Here is a 22,984-nt window from a genome sequence, read left to right on the forward strand (position 1 = left end):
TGTCCTATTATCTAATACGTTTCTGACTAAAAGTTTAAACAATGCAATATATTCAGATTAATAAAATATCTACTGCCAGCCCAAATCTACTGGTAGATCTTTCCAATCATTTTCTCTTTTAAAAGTCCAATAACATTTTTTGATAAACTTCTTACGTATATCACCATAATTTGTACATGTAAAATAAAATGAAATTCATCCTCAACTACATTTATATCTCAGATAATACACATTCTACTATTTTTACTTATTCCATAAAAACGTCAAGTTTCAATGCATAGATTGTGCGAGGACAGGCGAATTTTCGTTATGCACTTACGAGCTATTAAAGGAAATGAAAATACAATTGTAATTCAACATTTGTCTCTCATAAATCTTTTTAAGATCGGTACATGCAATGCAAATGTTTTATTGTTTTAAATATATATATATGTGTGAATCTCATTTTATGTTTGTATGTGGTGAGACTATAATAAAATATTGAATCTGAATCACAATATACTTGTATATTTTACAAATTATCAATATTAAGCATAAATCTGTTCAATACAATTGTTTATTCCTTGAAATAAAAAAGATTATGATTGTTTAATCAGTTGTTATTTTATTTAGCACGTGTCAATCGGTTATTGATTTTCGGCATATCAAAGAAAAACGGACACATCCCTAAATAAGGTTGAATATCTTGTTTATTTATGATTATTTTTCTGTAAAATTTGAAATTAATGTATAAAAATATCAATATGTAAAAATTATACATAATTATAACAGCACTCCTTCTAGCCCTAAGTGGCATTGTATAGTCCTTAGAGCACTAAGGAGTCCTTAGCAGTGTTTAGACAACATACCAATTAAAAAGACAGTCGGTCAAGACTTTGCTATCTTATTCTAATTTTTTGCTTATTAATTTTATTAAATGTAATCTAGATATTTTTTATCTCGTTTTTTGCGATATTTTATCATAGATTCAGTTCGATTTATGTATTTCTATGTGAATTTGAGATTGAAGTTGAAATTTCGAATTCTTCGTTTATACACAAGATAGGCTTCCGGGCAAGATTTTTCCAATTTTGAGGAACCTATTCATATTTTTTTTTATTTCATATTGTTTGTAATTAATTATTGAATTGCCTTTCAGAATAGTTCTCAAGATTTTGACCGGGCTTTTTATTTTTTTGTGAATTTTAGTTCACAGTGGAAAATTTTTAACTATATCATTTATATACAAGGGTGACTTCCGGTCAACTTTTTACTCTTTTGACGTAATTTATTTATATTTTTCCTTATACCATATTATTTTTCATTAAATTGTCTTTCAGAATCAGGTTCTTGATTTTGACCGGGCTTTTTATTTTTGTGTGAATTTTAGTTCAAAGTTGAAAATTTGACTTCATCATTTCTATACAAGGGTGACTTCCGGTCTACTTTTTTCCCTTCTTACGTAATGTATTTATATTTTTCTTTATATCATATTATTTGTCATTAAATTGTCTTTCAGAATCATGTTCTTGATTTTGACCGGGCTTTTTATTTTTGTGTGAATTAAAGTTCAAAGTTGAAAATTTGACTTCATCATTTCTATACAAGGGTGACTTCCGGTCAACTTTTTACCCTTCTTACGTAATGTATTCATATTTTTCTTTATATCATATTATTTATCATTAAATTGTCTTTAAGAATCAATTTACAGATTTTGACCGGGTTATATTCTTTTTCGTGAATTTAAGTTTTAATGTTCAAAAATGTGTTTCCAGAGTCACACTAAGAAAGACTTCCGGTCAACTTTTCGGTAAAAAAGCATATTCAAATTTATATTATTTTAATTTTTTCTGATAGACTCTTATATCAGCTTTCAAAATCAGTTTTATTTATTAATTTAGCTTTAGCGGTTCCAGATATTAGTTATAATACACCCATTTTTCACTTCCGCGTTTTAGACCCTCCCGTTATAACCGTCGTTCCTTTCCCCGATCAAAATGTGAACCAACTTTGAACTTCGAAATCGCGAAGTCTACAAAAACATAGAAGAGACTCTCCAAAGATTTTTAAAACATAGAAATCACGATATATGGAAATAAGCCAGGACTTTCAAATGTATGAAGCTCGATACAAAAAATCATGACACTTTCTGTATCAAGAAAAACGTGTTGTCGTGTGTTTTTGAAGTGTACAACACCCACTAAATCTGGATACCGCCACAGACATGGAATCCGACGTGTTGTCGTAACTGGTCGTGGAGTTGTATCTTGTCTTGGTGTTGGAGCTGACATTGTATGGCAAAGACTTTTGAAAGGTCGCTGTGGTATTACCTCTCTGGATGGGAAAGGTTTGTAAGTGTGTATCTACAGTACAAGTATCCTTCTGTTCCCTAAAATGAGGGGGTTGGAGGGGTCCTGATTGCAAAATCCTGAGGTCCTGATTTTAAAGAAATTTCAGTCACGACATCCTGAAATTTGAAGAAAAAAATCCGGTCCCTAAAGGATCAATCCCAAAATCCTGAGCTTAATAGCATCTGATCCCAATGTCCGGAAAAAGATCCTGCCACCTCCCCCTCTAAAATGATACACGGCCTACATGTATATGCAAGGGTGGCAACAAAAAGTAAAAACACAAAAATACCGAACTCCGAGGAAAATTCAAAAAGGAAATCAAAAATCAAAAGGCAAAATCAAAAGTCCAAACACATCAAACGAATGGGTAACAACTGTCATATTCCTGACTTGGTACAGGCATTTTCTAATGTAGAAAATGGTGGATTGAACCTGGTTTTATAGCTAGCTAAACCTCTCACTTATATGACAGTCGCATCAAATTCCATTAAATTGTCAACGATGCATGAACAAAACAAACATACTCAAAGAGTAAAAATGTCAAAAATAGGGGTACAACAGTCAATATTGTGTTATCATCTTAATATCTCTACATAAACAACAAATGTAACAAAGAAGCACAAAAAGGCATACATTAATTTAACATTCTCATTTTGCTTTTCTTATACGGCTGAATTTATCTATGTAAAGTCTACCCATAATGATAGAAGGTTTCATTACTGGTTTAAAAATGCGCGTTTGAAATTCGCACAGGTAGACATAAAAATAATTTTGTCGTATGACGGCATACATAAATGAAGACTTACGTAAAGTTGATATAACAAAAACAGACTTAACAGTAAAAGTAATAATAATAAATAAAATAATGGCAATGAATGGTGTGGTTCAAAGTATGACGGGATACATAAGAACAGTTTCACGTCAAATACGGCTAAATTTATCTATGTAAAGTCTACCCATAAATGATAGAAGGTTTTCATTACTGGTGTGAAATAGCGCGTTTGAAATTCGCACAGGTAGACATAAAAATAATTTTGTCGTATGTCGGCATACATAAATACAGACTCACGTAAAGTAGATATACCAAAAACCAGACTTAACAGTAAAAGTAATAATAATAAATAAAATAATGGTGTGGTTCAAAGTATGACGGGATACATAAGTACAGTTTCACGTCAAATGTATATCATGAAAAACAGACTAAACAGAAAAAGTAGTGTTATTGAATAAAATAGTTTTGTCATTCATAGTATTCAAGATCCTAAAGTTAAAGTAATATCAATCAATGAAATAATTTTGCCGTTCAAAGTATGTGGTTTTACATAACCACTGAGTCACTTCAAATGATTATCTAAAAAAGACTTATAAAAGAATTCTATAATACATAATTAAGATGATAACAAACGTCAGTACGCAAAATCTATCCTTCAAGACCATCTTGTATTATTTGTGAAGTTGATACGGAATATTTATCAACAAGTTCTTGGTATCTTCCGATGAACTTTTTTAGAAAAAGGACGAGACGTTCTTTGACATACCCCTGGTTCATCAACTTTCTGCTCAGACACTGGTGACGTTTTACAAAGTCTGAATAGGAGCTGCAAGCTCTTGAATACCTAATAAGTTGGGAAATGTATATTCCATATGCAGGTGAAGTTGGTATATTACTACTAAGGTGGGGGAAATTGATAATTTCAAAATTAAAATCGTCTCGTTTGTCATAGATTCTGGTATTGAGATGACTGTGTATGTCAAATTCGAGGTATAAGTCTAAAAATGAGGCGGAGGAAGCCGTGTCTGTGGTCTCTTTAATTTCTAGTTCTGGTGGGTATATTAAAGGAATCCAATCAGAAAAGTTCGGATTGTTAATGGAAAGAACATCATCAATATATCTGAAAGTGAAATTAAATAACCTGGCTTCTTTGATCTTCTTGTTTTTTACAAGTGTCTGAAGGAACTCCGATTCATATGAAAATAAGAAGAGGTCAGCAAGGAGAGGCGCACAGTTCGTTCCCATAGGAATGCCGACAATTTGTTGAAAAAGTCTACCTCCAAATTCAACAAATATGTTGTCAATAAGAAACTCCAGCATACTGATCACTTGTTCCTCTGTGTAGTATGTTTTACCCTTTTGTTCCTTATTAACAAAATATGCCTTATGGTATCCCAAAGTGATAAATTTATAGCGTATGTTACCATTTTTATGATGAAAAGCATTGTGGATTATTTCTTTTAGACGGTTTTTCAATTTCACATGGGGAATGGTTGTATACAAGGTTGAAAAATCAAAAGTTTTAATAGAATTAATTTCAGAAAAAGACCGAGATTTAAAATTATCAAGAAGTTCTTTAGAGTTTTTCAGAATCCACATATGGTTAATACCACTACGAGAGTAAACAGTTTCACAGTATATCTGAAGACCCTCTTTAACTGCGGACAGAATTTTAGTCAGTCTAATGGACAATTCTTTAGTAGAACAAGCAGATGAGCCGGCAATGTACCGTTGTTTGTACATTCATTATGAATATCAGTAAACAAAATTGCCATATGAATGTATGACGTGAACAGCAATTAGACAATATAAAATTCAACTGATTTTGATCATGTTGACAAATTTTCATGTTATTTTTTTTCCAAAAATGATGGTAACAATAATAATTTGAGACCTCCAACAAATCATGATAAGGATACTTTGACAAATAACAGTACAATTATAACCAATTTGATGCTAACGGTATTTGAAAATGACTGTTTGGGGCCTGACAGTAAAGGGCATTACAAACCTCATGTGCAACTTTCCAGTTTTATGATTGAACTGCCTGGTTGACCTCAGGTCATTTTGGGGGAAAAGGCATCATATGACCTAATGAGGCGAAGACACCGGCTTTCTAACATGTCTAAAGTCAAATCCTTTCAACTCCAATACATACAATCAATTTGTCCTAGGTAGTTTACATAGTAGTTTCTTGGTCAATTTGTTTAATAGTTTCTAACTTATTCATGTTATTTTCACATACCTGCCAACTTTCACGATTTAGGCGTGTACTACACGATTTTGACCCTTTGTCACGATTGCACGATCGTGTTCCTGAAAAACCCTCTAAAACACGATTTGGTGAAAATCTACACGAAAAATATTGTTGTTCCCGATTTTGAACTGTGTCCAATGGAGGAAAATCGTGTTCAGCCAATGAAATTGTGTGTTTCTCAAAGAAAAGTTTTCTCTCAAGATTATTTTAACATGCTAGATATTGAACTTGTGTTGTATTCCTCTGTTTGTTGTAAAAACGTGAACATGGCAAATGATTTTTCATCTGCAAGGAGGTTCTTACACAGAATAAGAATAAAAGCATGGCTGATTGACAAACTTCAATGATGATGTATTACCATGAATATAATAAATAGTAGTTTATTCACTAATTTATTGACATTACATGAACACTTGCTGTAACATAATTTTATTTATGCATTCAATCATCATGATGATCATTTAAAGTATGATGTACTATTCATTATTTTTCACATGGACCCCCCACCCACATCAACATGAGGAATCCCTTATATGACGGACTACCCTTAGTCAAGGGGTCACTCTTGTGAAAAATAAATAGAAAAATGTAGATTTATTAACTTAAAAATGGGAAATTCTGACATTGTATTTGGAACAGCTTTTCTAAATGAAGAGTCATATTATTTTGAATAATAAAGAAGATATAAGGCCAAGGACATATCGAAATTCTTGGACAGGTGTTGACCATATAATACCAGATAGATCATAAGATGTATAGTTCTTTGGGAAAAGTTTCTTCAAATAATATGAATGTGTGCTCATTTGTACTTAAAAAGTGTTTTTTAATGTCCTAACAATGAGGGGGAACCCCTAGGTGTTGTTCCCAACCTGATAAAGGTCCTTCTTTGTGTATAATTTTAAATTGGAAAGGTCAACAACTATTTAGTATCGGCTTGCACATGAAAATAATTCCTGGTCTTACAGCTACATGTTCATATTTTCTGCTGATATAATATTAAACTAGAATCATGCAAATAAACTTAAGAAAAAGGCATGTAAGCTCATCTTACAAATATGACACTTTTTCTAAACTACAAAACAGCACGCGCAAAATAGTCGTCAAAAGAATTGTAACCTTTGAAATTGTTGTCGCGCGCTAAAACCCACATGGGCATTTTCAAAAGTTGGCAGGTATGTTTTCAACAAGTTTTTTCAATGACAGAAATTTCATATTTTCCCTAAGATTTATCATAATTAATGTCACAAAAGAGGATAAAACAATGTCTTATTGAATTAGATACTGTGACTGAATCATTTATAATTATAGATAACACACTGGTCTGAGACCACAATTAATTCGTAGTGCATTTCTTTTAGAACATAAATGAAAATTAAAAAAATCCCACCTGTGCTTTCTCAATGAAATTTTTACAGTGTGTTGTACTACTTTTGGGACAAATTATATCAAAATAATAGAAAACTTCATAGGCTCTAACTCAAAATATGGACAATTTTGTGTTTAGGGTGTCCAGACTCAATGAAATCTTTTGACAGCTTCTGAAGTGCTAATTTTTAACCTTTTTCAGCTGGACCAAATCACTACTTTCCTGTAAAATTCTGGACCCAAATTTTTTTACAGTGTAATTTCATCCCCCTTCTTACAATTTTAGGCATGATTAAACATGCAGAAATAAATTTGGAAGGGGTTTAAAAATTATTGGCAAGTAACCCACTGTTAACACTAGGGACTATATTCGTGAACAACGAAAATCAAGGGGACGACAATTGTGGTCTTGGACCTAATAGGATAGAAAGAGTTGTCAAATCTTAAACAAACTTGGTATGACCAAAGTTTCATAAATTATAACACTGCTTGCAAAGTTTCATAATAATAGGATATATATTATAGACAATATGTTAAATTCTATACTCATATTTGCGTGTTAAATTTTGACGTTTAAATTGAAAAATTTCAACTATCAACATTTTGGACTTTAAAAATTAAAACATTGCAAAAAATTACTTTTTGAATGACTTGATATATCATTTATGTACTGAAAGCATTAGAGTACTCATTTGATTTATCAGACTGAGCATAATTTTTCAAAAGTCAAATTTTAAGCAGCCTGGGTCTAAAAATTGAGGTTTTTCAATGAAAGGGGGCCTTACATGAAGATGTAATATTTTCCAGCAATTTTAAATTTGTGAAGCTTTTTGGTTACAAATAATCCTTACATATGTATTGAATGTACTTTAAATGGAAGGAAAAGTTACAAATAACATTTCATATATAATATTAGTTTAAAAGGGTCTTATGCCAAGTTGGACTGGAAAAAAACAAGGGTCAATATAGGCTGTGCCTCATATTTACATTAAAAAATGCATATTGAGGCTATAAGAAATAAAACATTGTGTCTTTTTTATCATTTCTTTACTCAAGTGACATGATGCAACTAATCTGAGCACAAAGAGGCTCTTTCGATTAACTTTTCTTGCAGACAGTATGGTCTGATACAAAGATTTTTGCCTTTTTAGTGAAAAACTTGAATGCAATTTTAGTCTCAACAGGCTTATATTTAAACCACTTGCTATCCTACAGAAGAAAAGAAAGATATTATGTGAAATGGAACAGGTACAATAGACATTTTGAAGTGCTTTTGATACAAATTTAGTGAGGTCTTTATTGTGGACTTTAAATTTTATGTACCAAGAACCCTACTTTTGACTTCATCCAAACAGGGTGTTAGACAAGGGTAATTTATACAACACATTTTGCACATATTGTCCTGAGATAATCTTTTTTTCTGTAGATTCTGAGTTCATAAACAAGTAAAAGAACTAGATAAAGGCATAGAAACACAAGTATTGACACATGAAAACCTGTCAGATAGAAAGTCAGGATGCCATGTATGCATCAATATTGAAAAAGCCTTAAAATGCCTGTTTTGACCATAAAATGCCAAAATTGGTCATTTTTGCAGAAATTCTATAAAATAAAAGTTTAAATCCTTTAGTTTCATGCTATTCCACAAATTGACACCACCAAATCATTCAGGAAAGTTGCCAAAGTACAGATTCTATATTTAAAGACTTCACCTCTTAGATCCGAGACCACAATTAATTCGTAGTGCATTTCTTTTAGAACATAAATGAAAATTAAAAAAATCCCACCTGCGCTTTCTCAATGAAATGTTTACAGTGTGTTGTACTACTTTTGGGACAAATTATATCAAAATAATAGAAAACTTCATAGGCTCTAACTCAAAATATGGACAATTTTGTGTTTAGGGTGTCTTGAAATCTTTTGACAGCTTCTGAAGTGCTAATTTTTAACCTTTTTCAGCTGGACCAAATTACTACTTTCCTGAAAAATTCTGGACCCAAATTTTTTTACAGTGTAATTTCATCCCCCTACATGTACTTACAATTTGAGGCATTAAACATGCAGAAATAAATTGGAAAAAAAAAATTAATGGCAAGTAACCCACTGTTAACACTAGGGACTATATAATGAAAATCAAGGGACATGAATTGTGGTCTCGGACCCACTGACATAATGCTATGACATCAGAAATCTATGCAGTGTTGAGGTCAGTACATCATCTGCATGAACACGTGAATCTATGGACTATTTCACCTTCTAGTAGGTTTAAATCTAGATGAGGAAGCTTAAGTTACACTAGAACTATATCATGATCATGATGATACTATGGTCATATTTTTTTAGGTGAAAATAAATCATAACATTTGCTTATTTGACCTCTGTAAAAATTAAGGCATTTTAAAATTTGCATAGAAAATGTCACCTAATGCCCCTTAATTACAACTTTTCAATTTAGTCAGGTTACTGTCATGAATGTACTCCCAACTGTATGACTTGAGCTTGAAACAACGACTATCTTGGAACTCTTAATTCCATATGAAATTTCCAGTGATGGATTCATAATTTGCACACATAAAACATATATTAAATATTTTTATGATGAACATATCGAAAAGGAAATACAGCATCATTGCATCTTGAATCAGATTGCTTTGATTTCATTTATGTTGTCTATCCTGTCTATCATTCTATATGAATAAAGTAAATGTAAAAAAGATTAGGCACAATAAACATCAACCACACACTTACCCATGCCAGCACCATAACTTATGTATCCAACAACAAGAATTTATCATTGTTGACAGCTGTAACCCTCTTTTTATGATGGAATTCCATGTAGAGGAGCAGGTTTAATACCTATTTTTATTTCAAAGTATGATGGAATTCCATGTAGTGTAGCAGGTTTAATACCTATTTTTATTTCAGAGTATGATAGAATTCCATGTAGAGTAGCAGGTTTAATACCTATTTTTATTTCAGAGTATGATAGAATTCCATGTAGAGTAGCAGGTTTAATACCTATTTTTATTTCAGAGTATGATAAAATTCCATGTAGAGTAGCAGGTTTAATACCTATTTTTATTACAGAGTATGATGGCATTCCATGTAGAGTAGCAGGTTTAATACCTATTTTTATTTCGGATTATGATGGAATTCCATGTAGAGTAGCAGGTTTAATACCTATTTTTATTTCAGAGTATGATAGAATTCCATGTAGAGTAGCAGGTTTAATACCTATTTTTATTTCAGAGTATGATGGAATTTCATGTAGTGTAGCAGGTTTAATACCTATTTTTATTTCAGAGTATGATGGAATTCCATGTAGAGTAGCAGGTTTAATACCTATTTTTATTACAGAGTAAGATGGCATTCCATGTAGAGTAGCAGGTTTAATACCTATTTTTATTTCGGATTATGATGGAATTCCATGTAGAGTAGCAGGTTTAATACCAATTTTTATTTCAGAGTATGATGGAATTCCATGTAGAGTAGCAGGTTTAATTCCTTTTTTATTTCAAGAGTATGATGGAATTCCATGTAGAGTAGCAGGTTTAATACCTATTTTTATTTCAGAGTAAGATGGCATTCCATGTAGAGTAGCAGGTTTAATACCTATTTTTATTTCGGATTATGATGGAATTCCATGTAGAGTAGCAGGTTTAATACCAATTTTTATTTCAGAGTATGATGGAATTCCATGTAGAGTAGCAGGTTTAATTCCTTTTTTATTTCAAGAGTATGATGGAATTCCATGTAGAGTAGCAGGTTTGATACCTATTTTTATTTCAGAGTATGATGGAATTCCATGTAGAGTAGCAGGTTTAATATCTATATTTATTTCAGAGTATGATGGAATTCCATGTAGAGTAGCAGGTTTAATATCTAAATTTATTTCAGAGTTTGATGGAATTCCATGTAGAGTAGTAGGTTTAATACCTATTTTTATTTCAGTGATGGAATTCAATGTAGAGGAGCAGGTTTAATACCTATTTTTATTTCAGAGTATGATGGAATTCCATGTAGTGTAGCAGGTTTAAAACCTATCTTTATTTCAGAGTATGGTGGAATTCCATGTAGAGTAGCAGGTTTAAAACCTATTTTTATTTCGGATTATGATGGAATTCCATGTAGAGTAGCAGGTTTAATACCTATTTTTATTTCGGATTATGATGGAATTCCATGTAGAGTAGCAGGTTTAATACCAATTTTTATTTCAGAGTATGATGGAATTCCATGTAGAGTAGCAGGTTTAATACCTTTTTTATTTCAGAGTATGATGGAATTCCATGTAGTGTAGCAGGTTTAATACCTATTTTTATTTCAGAGTATGATGGAATTCCATGTAGAGTAGCAGGTTTAATATATCTATATTTATTTCAGAGTATGATGGAATTCCATGTAGAGTAGCAGGTTTAATATCTAAATTTATTTCAGAGTTTGATGGAATTCCATGTAGAGTAGCAGGTTTAATACCTATTTTTATTTCAGAGAATGATGGAATTCAATGTAGAGGAGCAGGTTTAATACCTATTTTTATTTCAGAGTATGATGGAATTCCATGTAGAGTAGCAGGTTTAATACCTATTTTAATTTCAGAGTATGATGGAATTCCATGCAGAGGAGCAGGTTTAATACCTTGTTTTATTTCAGAGTATGATGGAATTCCATGTAGAGTAGCAGGTTGAATACCTATTTTTATTTCAGAGAATAATGGAATTCAATGTAGAGGAGCAGGTTTAATACCTATTTTTATTTCAGAGTATGATGGAATTCCATGTAGAGTAGCAGGTTTAATACCAAGGGGAGATAAGTCAGGCCAGTTGAATATTGATAAGGTCATTGAACCATCCAAACAGAGGACAATGTCTGAAGGCAGTATGTATGTTCTGGTAGCCGCTGAAGAGGCTTTAAATGATGCAAGATGGAAACCAGTCACAGAAGAGGATAAGATTAGAACTGGTATAACGCTCAAGTAAAATAGTAATTTAATTTATCTGTTGTAAACTGATAGTTATCGTGACTTATGTATACACATGTGTTTATAGAAAACTTAATCCAAAGATTACAAATATTTAAAAAAAAAAATATATATTCAGAGTAAATAAAAAATAGATAGAGTACAACAAAGTGATTAAGCTGAAACATGCTAAACAACAAGTTTACGATTTAATTCATGAACATGTACATGTATATTATCGTATAGTGCTTTATTTTTCGCAGGTGTTAAATTGCATGATTTTCATTTAATAAGGTATAAGAAATATTTGAAGGTTATTATTTAGGCAGATTCAAAACTTTCATCGATACCTTTGCATGTGCAGTTTTAAATTGGCAGAATTTAATTTAGCTATTTTATTCTATCCTTGAAAATAAGTGAAAATGTACACCCCATGAAAATATAAACCCACTGTAAGGTATTGGTTATAATAAGAAGTTGAATGTCATTTAAATTCTTTGATTATTAAATTCATTTTCATGGTATAAAATACATGGAACTATATATTTGAGTATTATATTCATTTTCATGGTATAAAATACATGGAACTATATATTTGAGTATTATATTCATTTTCATGGTATAAAATACATGCAACTGTATATTTTCTATACATTCTAATTTTGTTTTGATGAAACGTTATTGGCAACATCATAACAACACTGATGACACTTATTGTAAGACGTCATAGCAGTGATTATGTAGGAATTATTTCATGTGGAAAGGATAGATTGGTTTTTATTTGACGGGAAATCACCATATTTTTTTTGCAACCAATTTAATAATTAAGAGACACTACCACTGTATGACATGAAAATATGACAAGACAGATGTATTGGCACAACACTATAACTGGTATTAATTATATGTTGCTCTTCTCAAGGTCATGTAATTGGTAAGCTCTTCTCAAGGTCATGTCATTTCCTGGTCTTTTTATGTAGAAAACCACACACATCAATATAAAAATGTTGTTAGGTAAAACATATGGCCTTAAACCCAATAGTTTCACTATTAATAATAAAAAAACACAAAAACACAGTTGAAACAATTCAAAATACGACATATTTTCTATCAAACTTTTGTTTTGGGAAATGTTAAAATTGTTTATGTTTGTTAATCAAATCCAAAAGATATATACAATGATATATAACAATAAAGACTTTGTGAAAATAACTTTTACAATTTTATTTTTTTTATCTACAAAATGTATTAATCTGGTCAACTTCCAGTTAAAAGTCATTTATGGTCCACCAAAATAAATTGCTTTAAAATGGGCAATTGCTTTATGCAGTAGTTTCTGTTGCCAGATGCTTTTATTTTTTACTCAAATACTTTATCTAATTGCAACACAAACTGTTTTTTAAACTAATTGTCAGATATTAAAAGAGTTAAATCTCTACTGATTATGAAGTGACTATGCATGTCAGTTTAGACAGTAATTTCTACAGATAGACAGATAATTGTGTAGAAGAGTGGACTTCTGATGCTAAATCAAAAACTAAATTAGGGATTGCTACAAACGGAAGTGAAGAAGTGTCTACGCCTCAAAGGTCAAAGTTACTAAAAATATTCCACAGTTAGTGCAGATACTTTGTTCCAGATGCTAAATCAAATATTACATGTGTCGGACAATATTACTGTCTCACAACATAACAGTAATGAATCACACCTTAGTAAATAGAAAAAAAACTATGCCATCAGGTCAATATAAGTTATTAATACTGGGGCCATGAGCGAAGTATGTGAACTTTCGAACTGTTCCTTAACTTTTTTTAATTTCAGGAGTAGCCATTGGTATGGGATTAGTAGGAATGAAAGAGATTTACCAGACTAAAGAGATAATGAACCAGAAAGGCTACAAGGGAGTTCATCCACATTTTTTACCCAAGATACTTGTCAACATGGCTGCTGGCAATGTCAGTGTCAAATTTGGACTGAAGGTTAGCATAATGAAAAATAACAGTATATATATTGTTGGGTTGATGTTTACACGAGTTGTATATACATAATGTACACAGCCATGTATCACCATCATTGCTGGTGATCAGATGGATAAATGTGTTGTAGACTTGTCACTGTCTCAGATGTACTTATATATATATAAACGAGTCTAAATTGAAAACCTATGATTGCGTTGGATAAAAACCACAATTTTTATACATGTGCATGTGAAACAAATTTCGTTGTAGAAGGGTCTAAAAACAGCACAAACAACATTTTCCAAAAGACCAAAAAAATGAAAAAGTATATTTAAACAAAAAGCATTTGACTAACAGGTCGAACAACTGATGTTCTTTAACCCTGCTGACTGCCATTGGCGATTGCCAAATAAAATTGATCACAAGATGTAACAAAATGGATCTTAAAATAAATTTAATACTAAACAGAAAAACTTTTTAAACTTGTGGCCGCGATGTTATGCCACAAACATACGGTGTCAATATATTTTAGTACACCAGATCCGGATTTCGACAATAAATGTCTCTTCAGTGATGTTAGGGATCGAAACTGTATTTGGAAGGCCATATAAAGAGTATCCTCATTTTTGGAAAATGACGCAGTCATTGTTCCATAACTGCCGACCTGATTTCTCTGCCTACCGCGCTTGGTTTCGTATTTACTAATTTCAATACAAACTGGAATGTGCTTGTGTTATGCATGAGCATTGTGTAGTAATCAGCCAGGAACCAGTTTACAAACTAACTGGTTTCTGTTTGTATTCCACTACAGTCGAACAAAGTGTTGTAGTTTGACAGGAACCAGTCCAGAATTTTGTAAACTACAAAACGTAATCGGTTATTATCATTCCGTTTTGGTGTTTCATACCGACTTATATGGTTTGAATAAGCTTAAGACCCTTCAAACATTAATGTGATAGGTATATTTAAGACTGTTTTACAAAAGGATGAAACTGTTTTGCTTTAAAAGTCGTACTATAGTGATATATGTTATGTACGGATTTCCACTCTCACCGGTTAATTTCTTCTTTTACACGTGCTTTTGAAACTTCCTGTTTAAACATCGCAAGTTTTAAAATTGTTTTTTGAGTGAATTAAACTTATTTTAACAATCACGAAGCGTTCGGGAATCATTGCAAGCAGTTTCTTCTTCTCTTTAATGATGGAAAATAGGTTTTCTCAAGAAAATACCGCAAACGATCGCAGAGGAATTGAAACGTACAAGTCAAGTCGGCACCTGGTTAAATTGGCATCTAGTCAAATCGGCACCTATTTGACGTCAATTCGGCTTCCAATAATATTTATTATAATATTTTCTATTCAATTAATTAATAACTGTTACCAAGTACATAGTGAATATTAGGTAAACAACGAAACCAAAGTGAATATGTTGTTGTGTATAAAAGTAAACAACGAAGCTATTGTTTTAACCATTAGACAATTATTAAAATTAAATGGAAAACTATGAGTCCCTTTCAATAAATCAAACTTTCATGCCAAATAATTAGCAAATTTAAGGTGTTTTTTTTTTTCAGTAATGTTTAAACAGCATTAAACAAACAATCCTGTAAAAGACTCAACTGGTTAAATAATGCATAAAAATATCCAATATCTCATGTATTAGTCCAAATAATAATGACGTCTGACAAGGCTATTTTATTTTTTTCTGGGACGCCTTCCTAAGACGTTCGTAGGAAGGCTTCCTAAGAAGGCGTCCCAGAAAAAAATTAACATAGCCTTGTGGTCATAGGAAGGTGTCCCAGAATAAAATTTAAAAAACCTTGCCAGACGTAATAATTATTTGGACTACTCATATATATCATTGAAAATACACCAAAAAATTCATGTAGTTGAGAAAAATAAATACATACAAAATGTACATGAACATCCAAAAAAAGTGAAAGTTAGTATTAACTCTTTTTGCTTTAAAAATTTACAACTGCATTTAAGTATTGAATGCTTTTTTTTTGTAAATTCATTGAGGTGTAAAAGCGTTGACCGAAGTACTTTTTGTATGAAGCGCGTAAGCGTAAGCGCTTCATTCTAAAAATGTGCACACGGTCAACGCTTTTGCAACCCTATGAGGTTACAAAAAGAAACCTTCAATACTTATAATTACTTTTTTTAGCTAGGATCATGAAAACACGAATTTTATAACTTTTTTATTCAATTCATCTGTGCACTTTATTGTGGGACCACGTGTTATCATGAATGAAAAATTTTATTGAGTGATGCAATTGCTTGAGGAATAACATGTGATGTGCAGTTAGCCAATCAGAATAAAGTATTATAATGAAACATATATCAAATGTAATTATAAAAAAATACATTATGTTGTAAGAGTATTCTCCCCAAACACTGTTTTTCTTGTGGCCACCTCTCCTTCGTAACCGTAAAAGATTTTATTTTACCAAATTGCTCGTTACATATTTAGGATAAGAAAATTCGTTTCAACCATAGCTCTATGGGGACTCCATATGAGAGTTATTCCCCCTTTTTCATTTGATTCAAGCGATATGCATTTTCTACTGGTAAACCATAACTGATAGAGACCTAAGGTCTTCATGAGGTCAATGTCAAAGGTCAAGGTCATATTATAAATTTTGATTTTGGCTTATTTTCACTTCTTTTCAAATACTGTATGACATTTTGACAAATAATTTTTCATAAATTATTAGTTGCGACATGTCCTTACTTGTATATTTTGGTTGAAAGGCTGCGCATACAATAAAAGGGAGTTTTTGTCCATCTTACATTTAAAATTACGCGTCAAGTGGTAGTACTCATTAACCAATAGCAATCCACTATTATAACCAAAACATGATAAAATTTATTCAACACACAGAAAAAAAAATAGTCAGAATCTCACTTCATTATGAAAGAGGTCAATGAAACAAAGTATAGCAATACACTAACCAAAACATGATTAAGAGTTATATTCAACGCTAAATAAAACGTTGACAAAATACCACTTTATTTAGAAAGGATTATTATTATCTTTAACAATACGATATCCAAAACATGATTAAGATTTATTCAACACAAAAAAAAAATGCTGTCTCACTTTATTTTGAGACAATGACAACAATTATACTTATAAGAAAACACTTGCTTACAGAGTTATTAAACACAAAACCAATTAAGATTAGTTGCGAACATGTAGGGTGTGAAAGTGAAAGGGGGCGAACATGAGTTGGCGCAAACGTGAATGGGCGCGAATGGACCCGGATTCAGCCTATGTACCAGTGAGAAATATAGAAGCTTTTCCACGGGATTTATTTGTACAATTCAGGTAGTCTTGACCTATTCATTTGTCTTAAAAAAAAACCCAGCCAGTTGGCACCTTCACTTCACACACACACATATAGGAATATCAATTATATGCTTACGAGACATGTTGCATTGTTAAACAAATTACGGTATGTGAAAATCAAGACTTGCATAAAAAATATCCCAATATTAGAGACAGTGGTGTCATTTTTCTTCAGAGCTTTCAGCTCTTTTTAGAAAAAGTAACCTCATTTTTAGATAAACCCTTGAATTTAAAGAGTCAATATATATACATAGATACTAGAACACACCCGTGATATCGCGGGTGCCTGACTGAATTAAAGTATATAACTATGCGCAAGCCTTATTTTAGTATTAGTATTGTCATCTGATAAAGTCATGCCTATATTAAGATACACAGTTTTCTCTTCTTTTAAATCTTTCTGTTTGAACCCGTCAAACTGGAACTTATCAATTATTGGTAATATTAATTATTTGGAAAACAAAAATTTCTGGAATGGATCCTTTTTTAATCAACAGCATTGTCCTATATTAGTTATAAATAAAGTTGAATTCTTTGATTCGCTGTTTTACGTCATGCCTGCTAACAAATTGAAAACTGTACCTATGCGACTTATTTTTAGTCCAGATTTTTAGTATTCATATCATACATGTGAACCTCCCCACGGGAGTACAATAATCCCGTTTTCAGGGGTCTCCTCCCGTCCTCCCGTTTAGGAGAAAATTTCCTGTGTATGAAATATTTCATGAATGTTATATTTGATAAATTCTTACTACCTTACGGGTGTAATTGACACCTGTGTTAAATTTTACCTGTAAATTAAAAGAGATGTATAATTATATGGCTTCACTTGACAGTTTGGGTGTCAAACAAACTGGTAATCAAAGATGTTTACCTCTGGCTAACTGCCGTTGTGTAATAAAGACGATGTGTATTGGGAATATTGAAATATATTTTTGTTTCTTCCCTTTGAATTATCAATTATAAATATGACATATTGTTATCTTAGAAAGTCTTACTGATTGAAATACTACAAAAGGTAACAATTTGACAATTTAGTAGTGTCAACCCTGTGATTATGACCCATTTATATAGCATATTAATCCTATATACAACGTTTAGTGGTGCGCCTGTCAGATGCGGAACGTAGTACGTTCAAAATACCCTGTAATCCTGATTACTTTATGATTACATTTTGATTACTATGACAAAAATCTTAAACTGTGTTTATGGTCAACAAAGGAAACTTTTTGTTTTTCTTATTCAATTTATATTGAATATGTTAAGATAGTTTGGTTTACTTTTTTGTTTTTATAAAGCATGACAATTGGTTTGTATACTTCAGTAAAAAAATAAACTGTTACAGTATTGAAAAGTCATCAATAGCCTAAGAAGAGTCATATAATACAATTATATGTTTCTGGCCTTAGTAAAAGATTTGTACATATAATCACAATTTAAAGATGTACATATATATATTTGATAATAACTGTTATATTCAAGTTATTCTTTTTTTAACCCTTAATTATAATCTTTTGTTAATGTTGTGATTTTTGTCAACTTTGAATAGACAGGTAGGAAACCAATTAAGGTTTGTTTTTAATACAAATACCAACTAAGTATAGCTGAAGGACAATATATATGGTAAAAGATAAATCAGACATGTGATAATTTATCCAATTAGCACAAATTTAATTAAAAGTTGGACAAATATCTTCTTTAAAAAAGCACTTGTATTTTATGTACAATTTGATTAAAACTGGTAACTTTATTTCATCCATATTTTATCTCCCATTAACTGCACCTTGAAAAAATTATAAATTAAAGTTTAGAATAGGTCAGAAGACAAACAGCAAACGCTTTTTATAAAGCTATATTCAATTGAAGTCAAAATAAATCAGAGATAAATGATGATAAAGTGGAACAGGTCATAACCAGTGACACAATGTTCATGTATGTATAAAGTGAACTTTTGAGGTTAAATAAATAGATGAAGTTTGAAGTTATCAATTTATAATATAGAAAAAACAATACTTTCTAAAAAATAATATAGTTATATACTTTAAACGTTTATTCATTCACATCATGCAAAAAGTTTTTTTTTTAATTCATTGTAATCAGATGTAATCATGATTACTTTGCCAATGTAATCATTAGTTTAATCAGACACTTTCAGAAATGATGTTTTTTTTAATTCATTTTAATCGTACAAATGACAAAGTAATTGTAATTGAATCAATTACATTGAAAGTAATCGGACCCATCTCTGGAACGTACAGATAAGGTAATAGGTAACAGGTGAATATATATACTATTGGTATCGGTATCCGACTCGACCCGAAATTTCTTAATTATTGGCAATATAAATTATGTGGAAAACAAAAGGGCCTGGAGTGGTGTAATTTTTAATCTACGCCTTTGTACTATATAAGTTATATATAAAGTTAAATTTTTTAATTCATCTTTTTTACGTGATGACGGCTGACAAATTGGATCTTGTTATTTTAGTATTATAGATAGATGTTTTTAACATCTGGAGTGAAACAATATTGTGATAAGATGTTTTATGGCAGTCATACAACATCTTTTTTCTATTAGTAAGTTTTCTCATAAACATTTTGGTTTATTAAAGCATGTTTTTTATGCCATCATACAAAAATACACTCCAATAATAGGATATTTTGACAGATGACTTCAATGAGTTGTTTTTATGCCCCTGTTGCAAACAAAGGGGGCATTTAAGTTTACCCTTGTCTGTCTGTATGTACGTCCCTAAATAATATATAATAAGTTTCCTTTCTCTAACTGAAGTTTGCTTCAACCAAGTGATATGAAACTTATTTTCAATACTTATTACCATTAAATGCTGATCAAGTTATAACTTGGGTAGGATAATTGTAACTGTTCACAAGTTATGTTCTCTTGGGTGGGATAATTTTTACTGTTCACAAGTTATGTTCTCTTGGGTGGGATAATTTTAACTGTTCACAAAGTATGTTCTTTTACAAATGGAATAATTCCTGAATTTGCTGTTTCCCAACATTAACTGTACTTTGCCTCAACCTTATGTTATGAAACTTAATCCCTATTTCATATTTCCACTACCGGTAAACACAGATCAAGTTCAAGTTTGGGAGGTGTCATTTTTGTTGATCTAGAGTTATATCCCTTTATGAGTGGAAAAATTGTTGAATTTGCTATTTCCACTCTCTAACTTTCCTCTGCCTCAACCAAATTTTACGAAACTTGTACTCGAATGCTAATTGCCACGAAACATGGATCAAGTTCAAATTTGGGTGGTGTCATTCTCACAGTTCCCAATTTATATCCCCTTATAAATGGAAAAAGTGATAAATTTGCTGTTTCCACACTCAAACTTTACTCTGCCTCAATCAAAGGTTATGAAAATTGATAACTATTGCTTATTTTCATTGAACACATATCAAGTTTGAATTTGTGTAGCATAACTTTAACTGTTCTTAAGTTATTTCTTTTTATAAATGGACAAATTATTTGTTATTTTAGCACTCTTAACTTTTATTGCACAGTAAGCTACATATATTACCAGATCTGTTCCTGGTCCAAAGAAGTAACACATCCTTGGAATCATGTTCAAAGGGGAAAAACACATATTTATGAATCAGGATATTTTTTTTGTAAAAATATCACCTCTTGAAACAACATATCCTGGGAATCTTATTCTGAATATTAAAATCTTTATTACACATTACAGATAAAGACTTAAAGGATCAATAAAGAAAATAATAAATAGCTATTGTTTATTGTCTGTAGTATGTAACTAAAACAAGTGTTGTTTATATTGGTTAAATAAAAACTTGTTGTTTATTGTCTGTAGTACTGTGGATTCATTTATTTTCAATTTTCATGGGTATCAACTTTCATGGATGAACAAAACTTACATGTCCATGGATATTCAATTTCATGGTTTTGCCAAAGCCTGCATACTAGCCTATGGAAAATTTGTTAATTCGTTGAACATTTAATTTAGTGGTTAACCTGTACACACAAAATCCACGAAAATTTGGAATACAATGAAAATAATAGTGAATCCAAAGTATTCAATTAAGACAAGTGCTTTGATGTACATGAATACATATAGAATAATACATGGCAAAATCCGTATCATATGCCATATCATCCGGAGATACCAATATCAGCCATAGAGCCCTTAGGCCCGAAAGATGATATGAACCAAGGGCGATACGGCATGTGATACAGATTTTGCCATGTTTTATACACTTTATCATATATTTCAACAGGAGAGTATATATGAACTGCTTTCTGATCCCTAGCACCTGAGTTTCCTTCATTTCTTCTTTTGTCTAGTTTTGAAAGCTTTAAAGGAACTGCTAGATTATTCACCTGAAGCTCATTGGCTAAGGCTACCTTACAATTTGTGTGCTGCTCTTTTAAAAAAAGAAATTTTGTTTTGTTTTATTTGTATGGTATTTGATTGAGTTCTTTTTTATAGTTCCATTTCTTGTGTCAGAAATATGAAAACTTAATGTTTGTGACATCACATTCCAAACAATGATATCATTCAATAAATTGCGTCACGCATGAATGATCGTTCATTTAGGACCTAATTTGATGAAGAAAAATAAAATTCTGAAGAAGCTTGCATAAATTAAAACGGAGTTTATGTTAAAATGATAAAAAAAATAGTAGTGGTTTGATAAACGATATGATAAAGGGTGCGCATCAAAGTTGTGCGATATGGGTTAAACAGCAGGCTATTTATCAAATATTCAAAACTACTATAATATACTAAGTATATATAATACTAAATATATGATAAATACATAAACATATATCATTAATATTTTACAGGGACCAAACCATGCAGTATCAACAGCATGTACCACAGGATTACATTCCATTGGTGATGCTTGTAGATTTATACAGCACGGAGATGCAGATGTGATGATAGCTGGTGGAACTGAAGAAAGTCCTAATCCACTATCTGTTGCAGGCTTCTCCAAGATGAGAGCACTAAGTACAAGATATAATGACAATCCTAAACAGGCATCCAGACCATTTGACAGGAAACGTGATGGTTTTATTATGTCTGAAGGAGCAGCTGTGCTAGTTTTAGAAGAAATATCTCATGCTTTAAATAGAGGAGCTACAATATATGCAGAAATTTTAGGATATGGTTTATCAGGGGATGGACATCACATAACTGCACCTAGTGAAGATGGCAATGGGGCTTATAGATGTATGAATTCAGCATTAAATGATGCTCAAGTAGAAAGTAGTCAGATTGAATATGTTAATGCACATGCTACCTCAACACCTTTAGGGGACATGGCTGAGAGTAAGGCAATAATGAAATGTTTAGGGGGAAACTCAAATTTAAGAGTTTCCTCTACAAAAGGTGCCACAGGACATTTACTAGGTGCTGCCGGTAGTATAGAAACTTTGTTTACTGTGATGTCGTGTTACTCAGGGAAGGTTCCAGCTACGTTGAATTTACATGAACCTGATACAGGCATAGATTTAAATTATATTGCTAATGACTCAGTGGATTGGACATCAAAATCTTCTAAACGTATTGCATTAACTAACTCTTTTGGATTTGGAGGAACAAATGGATGTCTATGTATATCATCTTTTATTCAATAAAATAGAATGCTTTTTGATATACAATGTTATTCAAGTTATACAAGTTTATAAGTAGGTTGGGAAATTTAAAACAGTAGTTAGGCAAATGTAATGAGAGACATATCAAATTCAATTTTGCAAAATTCTAGCTTTGATTTGGAGAATTCTTAGAATCATGCCTTCTTGATACATTCATAAATTTAATTTCAAAATAACAGATGCTACCATCTTAGTGGGTTACCATTTTATGGAGGGGGAGCCGCTAGGATAAAATTAAAAAAAAAGGGCAGGACAGGAGTTTTGAGTATACAAAAAGGTATCTTGTATCTATCATTTTACAGGAGTTATGAGCCTTTGATAGATATCTTACAAGGCTTTTAATTTGCTAC

General features: G+C 31.4%; 1 protein-coding gene across 1 annotated transcript; it reads left to right on the forward strand.

The window, feature by feature from the left end:
- The first annotated feature begins 1,922 nt into the window (after window positions 1–1,922).
- On the forward strand, window positions 1,923–22,633 carry LOC134685224 (3-oxoacyl-[acyl-carrier-protein] synthase, mitochondrial-like). The gene is made up of 4 exons (XM_063544744.1): window positions 1,923–2,326; window positions 11,483–11,683; window positions 13,503–13,660; window positions 21,822–22,633. The coding sequence occupies exons 1-4, from the start codon at window positions 2,119–2,121 to the stop codon at window positions 22,614–22,616; spliced, it is 1,362 nt and encodes a 453-aa protein (XP_063400814.1). The 5' UTR covers window positions 1,923–2,118; the 3' UTR covers window positions 22,617–22,633.
- The last annotated feature ends 351 nt before the right edge of the window (window positions 22,634–22,984 follow it).

The sequence above is a fragment of the Mytilus trossulus genome, chromosome 9 (assembly GCF_036588685.1).
Source record: "Mytilus trossulus isolate FHL-02 chromosome 9, PNRI_Mtr1.1.1.hap1, whole genome shotgun sequence".
In the NCBI taxonomy this organism is placed as follows: domain Eukaryota; kingdom Metazoa; phylum Mollusca; class Bivalvia; order Mytilida; family Mytilidae; genus Mytilus; species Mytilus trossulus.

Coding starts and splice junctions, on each gene's coding strand:
- LOC134685224 (XM_063544744.1), top strand. CDS start 2,119: ATGACACTTTCTGTATCAAGAAAAACGTGTTGTCGTGTGTTTTTGAAG. Junction 2,327..11,482: donor TACCTCTCTGGATGGGAAAG/GTTTGTAAGTGT, acceptor TTTTTATTTCAG/AGTATGATGGAATTCCATGT. Junction 11,684..13,502: donor AGAGGATAAGATTAGAACTG/GTATAACGCTCA, acceptor TTTTAATTTCAG/GAGTAGCCATTGGTATGGGA.